The sequence below is a fragment of the Trachymyrmex cornetzi genome, unplaced genomic scaffold, assembly GCF_001594075.2.
Source record: "Trachymyrmex cornetzi isolate Tcor2-1 unplaced genomic scaffold, Tcor1.1 scaffold1656, whole genome shotgun sequence".
Taxonomy (NCBI): domain Eukaryota; kingdom Metazoa; phylum Arthropoda; class Insecta; order Hymenoptera; family Formicidae; genus Trachymyrmex; species Trachymyrmex cornetzi.
This window is the reverse complement of record NW_017296263.1, coordinates 140,881-149,701: the sequence shown is the minus strand read 5'-3', so window position 1 is coordinate 149,701 and position 8,821 is coordinate 140,881. Positions and strand designations below refer to the sequence as shown.

The 8,821-nt window shown below is 32.3% G+C and overlaps 3 protein-coding genes across 3 annotated transcripts; 2 read left to right on the top strand and 1 right to left on the bottom strand.

Moving 5' to 3' along the window:
• Positions 1 to 1,018: 1,018 nt before the first annotated feature.
• HSPBAP1 (HSPB1 associated protein 1) lies at positions 1,019 to 2,542 on the top strand. Its single transcript, XM_018504270.1, has 4 exons — positions 1,019 to 1,263; positions 1,354 to 1,667; positions 1,735 to 2,101; positions 2,186 to 2,542. The coding sequence occupies exons 1-4, from the start codon at positions 1,060 to 1,062 to the stop codon at positions 2,540 to 2,542; spliced, it is 1,242 nt and encodes a 413-aa protein (XP_018359772.1). The 5' UTR covers positions 1,019 to 1,059.
• A 1,665-nt stretch (positions 2,543 to 4,207) lies between these two features.
• On the top strand, positions 4,208 to 5,170 carry Arl2 (ADP ribosylation factor-like 2). The gene is made up of 2 exons (XM_018504271.1): positions 4,208 to 4,493; positions 4,669 to 5,170. The coding sequence occupies exons 1-2, from the start codon at positions 4,429 to 4,431 to the stop codon at positions 5,156 to 5,158; spliced, it is 555 nt and encodes a 184-aa protein (XP_018359773.1). The 5' UTR covers positions 4,208 to 4,428; the 3' UTR covers positions 5,159 to 5,170.
• A 270-nt stretch (positions 5,171 to 5,440) lies between these two features.
• Positions 5,441 to 8,507, bottom strand: LOC108759020 (uncharacterized). The gene is made up of 6 exons (XM_018504269.1): positions 8,367 to 8,507; positions 7,854 to 8,171; positions 7,232 to 7,654; positions 6,511 to 7,018; positions 5,768 to 6,181; positions 5,441 to 5,657 (listed from the first exon to the last, which is right to left on the bottom strand). Exons 1-6 carry the CDS (start codon positions 8,379 to 8,381, stop codon positions 5,452 to 5,454), a joined length of 1,884 nt encoding a protein of 627 aa, XP_018359771.1. The 5' UTR covers positions 8,382 to 8,507; the 3' UTR covers positions 5,441 to 5,451.
• Between the last annotated feature and the right edge of the window lie 314 nt (positions 8,508 to 8,821).

Genomic DNA, 8,821 nt, shown 5'->3' with positions numbered 1-8,821 from the left:
CTACAATACACGGAGTAAGAAGTAAGAGTAAGAAGTTGACCAATCACAGTCGAATGTGAGAAGAATAATCGACTGTGATTGGTCAATTTCTTAGGGTGATGTCCCATGAAGCGTATTTGCCGCGTATCGTATAACCACGTAACCAATCAATAATCAGTAAAACGCGAAACCACAACAGCGGATAGCTTCTGATTGGTTACGCGGTTACGCGATGCGCGGTAAATACACCTCATGGGTATCCAGCCTTACTCTTACTTCTTACTCCGTGTATTGTAGACGGGCCTTGACGGCACCCTTATGTGTGGTCTACAATGACAGTAGCAGTAGTGGATTAGGTTGTAAGAGTAAGAAATTGACCAATCACAGTCGATTATTCTTCTCACATTCGTTCGACTGTGATTGGTCAATTTCTTACTCTTACTTCTTACTCCGTGTATTGTAGACGGGCCTTTAGATTCTATAAATAGAGTTCTCTAGGACTTTAATTATACGCAGTAATGAATTAAAATGGCGCTCTGATCCCGCGATTTAGACAGCCAATCAGACCATACCCTTCAATGTCTCTGTTATCTAGGCCTTCAATGCAGTGTGAATCCAGCAAATATCTAAATATAAATTAATCTCATTTTAATCTAAATATTTTTGAAGATTTCAAGCAAGGCAAACAGATCTTGAAGTTTTATGCAGAATTCACGTTTTTTCCGAATTCAATAGGAGAATTGCCTCCTGGACAAAAATATTTAACTAGAAACCCTAGGAATAAACGAATTCTCTTATTGGATGTCATATCATCATATATATATATACGTTAGATGTCGCAGTGTAAATCAGGCATTGGGCTAGAATATTCGTCGAAATTATCATATATATTTTAATATCAATGAGATAATATCAAAGTTTACAAACAAGATAATATCTGAAAGATAAGCATCGATATGTAGTTTCAGAGATTTATTTAATTGAAATCATTAATCTCAAAGCATCAATTATTTTATAATTCAATTAAGATAAGAAAAGTGATTAATTTTAACAATTGTACCTTATAAGATAATTAAAAATATGAGTCGCCATTTACAACCCTTGGAAGATATTTTGAGAGAAATTCTACCAGAACTTGAAGAACCTATATTGTTTCAGAACATGTTACAAAATTCTGATAATTCTTATGAATGGAAATTACTTCAGTGGAGCCTGACTGAATTGGTTGAAAAGTTTGGAAATAAGAAGTTACCATTTCGAATTGGTAATCATAACAAGCGTACAGTAAGTTATGGTGATATATTTTTATTTATATATTATTTTAATGATTTTATTGGTATTATTGTTAACAGTTTAGTTGAATTTATTTCTTAGTGTGTTCTTCAACATCATCATTGGTGCTTGAGTCCTCCTGTAAAACCAGTTCAATTAACGTTTCAAGAATTTATTGATTTACAAGAAACAAAGCAGAATAATATATGGCATTACTGTGATTATAAGCATATAAAAGAGTGGCTCAATGATAATACAGACATTATAGAATCTTTTAATTGGCTCAAATTCGGGATTGACAAAGAACTTGGTAAAAATGGAATGCATTCTACTATTTGGATTGGAGGCAAAGGTGCTCATACTGATTGTCATTGGGATACCTATGGTTATAATTTAGTAGCACAAATACATGGCAGGTTCGTATTTTTCAATTATTTTTTAATTTTAATATTTCTGTTTATATTGTATCTATTTTATTTATAGGAAACAATGGTTGCTTTATCCACCTAATGCTTCTCTGATACCAGTTAGACTTCCTTACGAGGAGTCGACTGTATATAGCAGATTTAATATTTATTGCCTAAGTGAAGAAGAAAAAGATTGTTTGTTGGATATACCAGACAAACCAAAATTAATAACTCTAGAACCTGGAGATGTTTTATTTGTGCCTAATGGTTGGTGGCATTACGTGGAATCTTTAGATAAAGTCAATGTAAGCGTTAATATATGGGGAAAACTGAAAACAGATAGCAGAGCACGAGTCGAGGAAGCTCTAGTAAAATTGATAATAGCCAAGATGGGAGATTATAATCAGTTTCCGAATAAGTTAACTACATATTATACAACAGAAGTAATTTTTTCTTCTAAGAAACATCAATATTGTTGATTAAATACAGATAGAACTTATGTTTAATCTATACAACTATTTCATTAGGTCGAATGTGCTGTTGAACGTGCACAAGAAGAGGAGCAGGAGAAACAAACGGAGATGGTTCCAAAAATACCAGCGAAAAGACCTAAACCTAAACCAGAAACTGCAACAGAATTAGCAGAAGAATACCCCTATTATGTTAAATTGTTACCTGATGCAAAGGAGCACGAATTTAAAGAATTTATTGAAGAAAGACGTAAAAGAGACAAGGAGAAGTATCCATCAGAAGAAACAAGTGCATCTGGAGATTATGTACCTAATCCTCAATATGACTCATTTTTTGAATCTCTTATCAATGCTTTATGTCATCCAGAAGTTATTAGTAAAGCAGCAAAAGTATTATTAGAAAGACATTACTAATAATCCTTAATGATTGCATTTCTATTTTATAAATGTGAGATTGCATATAAGATAAAAAATAACAAGTTTTTTAAATTATCTGTTGTGTCAGTTTTATGCTATTTATTAACAGTAAAGTTGGTGACACAATGCTTGATAAACTATTTAACTTTCAACCGGCTTTACCCGTATAGTTTATATATAATTAAATATAAATATATATGTATATAATTAAATATATAAAATATGCCATATATGTATTAGGTACCGTTCGTGTCGTTTTTCAAGCGATATTTATAGAGAAAAAAAAATTGACAAATTTTCTACCTAATATATACATATGTTGTACACACACACACACATATATATATATATATTTATATAAATTACGTATAAACTTTTTAACCAGTGTAGTCATGCAAACATTCCATAATTTGCAAACGTTACAAAAAATTTATTGGAAATTTATAATTGTGAATCTTTTACTATTTGTTACGTTTTCATGGAGGAAATACAAGACTTTTATTTGAATGAAGAGTATATATTTAATGATATGAATTCGAGGTGTGAAACATGTAATGTTAAGAGCAGAGGAGCAAAAAGACAATTGAATTGTGTTGATAAATCAATAGTGTTTCTAAGTGACTCGATTCTTTTAACTCCGTTCGTGTTGTACATGTATTCAAGTAAAACGGTGGTAACACTATTTGACAAGAACACGTACACATATTTAATTGTCATTAAATTTAATGTGAATAAAATGTAAGTCCCTAAAATAAAATACTCGTATTCCAAAAAATGTAAATAAATGTAGGAAAATATAAAATTGTATAAACAATCAGAGAAAGTTTAGAATTACAATTTCATATTATCGCTATAACTTTGTATTCATAGGTTGATAAAAAATTTATATTGAGATAGTTGATAATGATGTGACTCAAATTTTTGTCTACATATATATAATATCACCGACGAGATATTATTAAAGACCGTCAACCCTGGGCAAATTTTCGGCGGTATAAAAAGGGCCCCAAGGGCCCAGAGGTAATTCAAGAACGCTGACATTACCGACAATTGATATAAATTTGCTATTAACATAAATATTTGGCTCATGCATTTATCAATATAAAGATGATAATTGCAGAGAAAAAATTGTGATTTTTTTGCAATATATAGAATATTACAGCTTTACAAGTATGTATATAATTATCATCTTTATATTGATAATCAAACTATAACACTAAAATCTTAATTTTAAAGAAAAATTGAGTATTATTGAGTTATAAATGCATAAATACATTTACTAAACTAATAAATCATAAAATTAGTACAATATTATCAGTTTTTAATTCTTAACTTCAATATTCACAAGGACGCGATCTCCCGTAAGGATGTCGGTCTTTAATAGTATATATTAGTATCTCGTCGGTGATATCATGTACATTTTTTGAACTGCTATCGTACAGTTACGCTGTACACCGCCACCTCGTGGCAGTACAGTAACAGTACGGTAGTGGTATCTTGTGCGGATTGGTGCGGGTATCGCATGCTTGGTTATCTGGGTGCAGCCATCTCGTGGCAGTACAGTAACAGTACGGTAGTGGTATCTTGTGCGGGTTGGTGCGGGTATCGCATGCTTGGTTATCTGGGTGCAGCCAGCTGTATCTATCACTCACTTGATAACATATGAAAATTCACTCAGCTGATCATTTTTAATAATAGTATCTAATCAGTACAAGGTGTGGCGTTTTTACATATGCTTTTTACCGATTGTGTAATTTGTGGACAATTAACAAGTTGGATTGGAGGTTAGAAACGTTTCTGTCAAACTCGAAGAAATTTTGTTTGCATTACAAACATTTATTTGTTAACGATCTGAACATCGTGGAGTAATTAATGGATTGACAATGGGTCTGTTAACGGTGCTGAAAAAATTGAAGCAGAAAGAAAAGGAGATGCGAATTTTAATGTTGTACGTATTTGTGTTTGTGTATCTATTTTATATATCCAGCTTATGGTTGATTTACACAGGTTAATAAATATTACGCTTACTAAACTTATAATGCATTAAATGATTGAAACATAATCATTTGAAATATATACGCGTTTCTTCATTTGCTTTTAGCAATGCTATGTTAAAATTTCAGGGGCTTGGATAATGCAGGCAAGACGACAGTGTTGAAGAGACTCAATGGTGAACCAATAGACACTATATCGCCCACGCTTGGCTTTAATATCAAGACATTAGAACATCGTGGATACAAGCTCAACGTATGGGATGTGGGTGGGCAAAAATCATTACGTTCCTATTGGAGAAATTATTTTGAGTCAACAGATGGACTTGTTTGGGTGATAGACAGTGCAGACAAAAGGAGATTGGATGATTGCAAAACAGAATTGTACAAGCTTTTGCAAGAGGAAAGATTGGAAGGGGCAAGTCTTCTTGTATTTGCCAATAAGCAGGATATGCCTGGTGCATTATCTGCAGCTGACATAGCCGATATTCTGGAGTTACCCAATGTAAAGACTCATCATTGGCAAATTTATAAGTGCTCCGCTATGACGGGTGAAAATCTAGTCGATGGTATTAATTGGATTGTTGATGATATTGCAGCAAGAATATTTTATATAGATTAAATTTTATATGCACATATATATATATAAATAAATTTAGCTATTGTATTCAGTACCCCACTAAAAGCAAAGATTAATGCTTGATAAGTTTATGCAAAATGATATTTATTATAGTCTATCACATATTTTATGGTGTGAAATATGTAATATAGTATTATAAAGAGATTCTAGATTTTTAAAAAATCATTTATCACATAACAATATAATATACATTTTTTTAATTCTTTGATTTATTTTTTATTGTTTTCTATGTTAATTTTTGTTTCTTGTATTTTTTCATTTTTTAATTCCACTTTCTACTCTTTTTTTGTATGTTTGACGTTTTTTAATTTCTTTTTCTTCAATGTTAATAGTGTCGTTTCTGGATATTCTTCCAAATAAAATGATTTTAACAGTTTTTGATTGACAGTGTTATGCGGCCCCTCGAATACATTCATTATCTCATCGATAAGCGATGTAGAAAGCTTTAGCTTAAACTTTTGCACTAGCTGTATAAATTTTGCTATAAGAATGAAGAAATCTGTTAATTTTCTTAAAATACGAATGATTACGATTTTTCATAAATTTGGAGAAAACTAAGAAAAAATCTGTAATAAATTCGTGCGAACATGCCTCGTGCTATTAGTTTGTCCGTCAACGATATCACAAATTGGCCGAAGTTGCGTCGTTGCCTCCTTCGTTTCGGTAGCATTGCCTCGTAATTCGCTCTCTTCAGAAGTATTCTTCTAACATTTGGTCCAACGAGCTGATAATTGCTCAGAATACCGCCTAATTTAATTGTAACCCATGGTCTGAATTTTTCGGTTATCTCCAAGTCTTCGAGAATATCCTTATTTGCCCAAATGTTCTCTAAGTCCAAAAGACGTAAAGCATTATTGGGCGATAGGTTCGGCCTAATTGCGTGAACCAAAGCTGAAACACCTTGTGCTCTCAAAGGATTGTTTCCCAGTTGTAATTCTTGGAGCGTATTATTTTTCGATAGACCTTCTGCTATGATTTCAGCATCTTTTTCGGTAAATCTATTCCCTTTGAATCACAAAAAATTAATCTCTTAAGAAAAGAACACGTGCTTTTGAAATTAATTTCCTCCGAAAAAATATTTCAAGTGACTGCTACATATTCATATTTTATGACACTTTATTTCATTTTTTATTATATAATGAAATATATAAATAATGAATGTTGAAAAAATTGTGCCATTCTTAAAAAAAAAAAAAAAAAATAAGTAAGGAAGATTATTTTTGATAAAAGGTTTTTTGTCTACTTGACGATTTTTAATTTTTATTTCTTTTATAATTGTGTGCGTAGAAACGTTAATATAAATATGCATTCTTAAAAACCTAATGTATATTTACAACTTAAGTTCAGCTTCTCAATGTTCCGCGAGCGTGATAATAGGTTGTAAAGATGAGGCACACATTCCTGTTCAAGTGCGTTCCAAGATAAATTCAGGGAACGCAGCGTCTCATTTTTCTTGAGCCCATCGACCAGAGCCTTCCAGATTTTTGCGTCATACAGAGAGTTCCAGGATAAGTTCAGATGCGTCAAGCTTTTGGAGTGCGAGAGCAAATTCTGCAGACTTTCTGAGCACGTCTCGTCCAAATGATTGTCGGATAGATCAACACTCTCCAAATCTTGGTTATTAGATAATGCAGACGCGATGTATCCGAAGCCTTCATTGCCGATGTCGCAACTGCTGAGATCGAGCATCTTCAGGATTGTGTTCTCCGATATCGCGTCATACAATTTTTTTGCGCCATTTGTACCAATTCGGCAACCCGATAGTGATAAATCGATTATCGTGTTGTTTCTAAGTAATAAATCATTTAGATATTTGCACGCATTCACGGATAGTTTATTGTCCTATAATAAAAAATATAAAAAATAGTTAATTGGAAAAAAAATTTTATTAATCAACTCAAAGTAACATTTGCATCATAGAGCAAAAAATTCAAGTTCTAATCCGTAGACAGTTTTCAAACAAATAATCATTTTTATAGTATTTTAAGATATTTAGTATTATTTTATTTAGGATTTTATACAATCCATATAGATTGTTACTTAAGCTTATTGTACCTTCAAATCCAGTTTTCGTACAAAAGTGTTGTCGGCCAAAGCCTCACAGATCGCTCTCATTACTGGTGACTTAAGTCCATAATAACACAAATTTAATTGATCTGTTAAGAGCATATCCTTCAACGAACCAATTGATCTCAAACCGGCGCGTTTTACTATGTCGTAAAATTTCTGCACACCATCCGTGCTGTAAATCGGTGGGCGTTCACGTAACAGCCAGAAAGCTGGTAGCAATCCGGGATCGTTCGGAACCTGGTACACCGTATACAGATTCACTAATTTCAGCTGAGAATCGCTGATATCTATCTTGCGTAAACATGGATGAATCGAACTTTCAGTGGATACTCGGTCACTCATAATATCTTCATCTTCCGGCGTGATCAGCGTTTCTTCAGATGCATCATCATCTTTCTTCCGTTCAATCTACCTTTCATATCACAGCGCTTAGAGATTTATTCAAAATTAAAGACAGATCGATCCTGTCATTTATTCGTATTGTGGTAGCTTAATTATTTAGGGTCACGACATACTTATCTAATAATATTGAATTGCGACATCAAAATACAGGACATTCTGTATATTCCTGAAATAATAAGCTACCAAGTTACCACGCTCAAGTTACACGGATCAATTGCCGCAGCTGTTTCTTCTTCTCTTCAGCCTTGATCGCCAATTCCTTTGTCCGTTTTGCTTCAAATTCCATCATAAAATCAGTAAATATGTCAGTCTTGTTGATTATTTCTGGTTCGACTTTGATATCTTCTCTCTCCTCTTCCATAGTTTCAGATTTGTCTTCTGATTCCATTTTGATGTCTTCCTCTTCCTCTTCTTCTTCCTCTTTTTTCTCCACGGTTTCAGTGTCATCTTCATCATAATTGGTCCACGCATCTGCTTCTTCATCTTGCAATGCCTCGGTTACATCATCGATGTCTTCCAATATCTGAATAATGTTTGCGAAATTTATATATGGTTATTTGTAATTATATCTTAATCGTTATCGTTAAAATTACTAATTTGACATCACATATGATTTTATTTTAAAATATATAAAAATTGTTCGAATATATTTATTCTTTCAGTTGTGAAAAAGAAAGTATATCGGAACATTATAGAAATCACATTATTGCTTAAATACTTGTGTGAGATCCATATTTATGGGTGGTATACTTATTATTCGTTCAATGAAGTTGGTGATACAATGAAAATTTGTACAAATATAAATATCATTATATCAAGATATACATAACACATGATTCTTAAATTTACAACACTTCGTTACGTGAAATTAGCTGCAGATTTATGGAAATTAAATGACTCGTTGTATAATTATAATATTAAAACAAATGTAATATTTAATTAAATATAATATAATAAATTCTTTGTTTTTGAAATAATACGTAAGTTCACAATAATACACGTATTTTACAAGTAATAAAAGGTATATAATAGGGCAACTCTGGCAAATACGCCGCGCTGGGATTTACGCCGTAGAAGTCAGAAAAAATAGAAGGAGTAGGGTTAATTTTCCCGCAACTACTCTGTTACATGCCTTTATGTTATATTAATATTGTGTTATGATTTCAACTTCTT

What these genes read in the sequence shown, in the direction of transcription:
- Arl2 (XM_018504271.1), top strand. Translation starts at nt 4,429, where the DNA reads ATGGGTCTGTTAACGGTGCTGAAAAAATTGAAGCAGAAAGAAAAGGAG. An exon ending in GAGATGCGAATTTTAATGTT is followed by an intron (nt 4,494 to 4,668) that starts GTACGTATTTGT and finishes TTAAAATTTCAG; the next exon opens with GGGCTTGGATAATGCAGGCA.
- LOC108759020 (XM_018504269.1), bottom strand. An exon ending in TACGAAAACTGGATTTGAAG is followed by an intron (nt 7,019 to 7,231) that starts GTACAATAAGCT and finishes TTTTTATTATAG; the next exon opens with GACAATAAACTATCCGTGAA. An exon ending in GGACAAACTAATAGCACGAG is followed by an intron (nt 5,658 to 5,767) that starts GCATGTTCGCAC and finishes TCATTCTTATAG; the next exon opens with CAAAATTTATACAGCTAGTG.
- HSPBAP1 (XM_018504270.1), top strand. Translation starts at nt 1,060, where the DNA reads ATGAGTCGCCATTTACAACCCTTGGAAGATATTTTGAGAGAAATTCTA. An exon ending in GTAATCATAACAAGCGTACA is followed by an intron (nt 1,264 to 1,353) that starts GTAAGTTATGGT and finishes TTTATTTCTTAG; the next exon opens with TGTGTTCTTCAACATCATCA. An exon ending in CTACATATTATACAACAGAA is followed by an intron (nt 2,102 to 2,185) that starts GTAATTTTTTCT and finishes CTATTTCATTAG; the next exon opens with GTCGAATGTGCTGTTGAACG.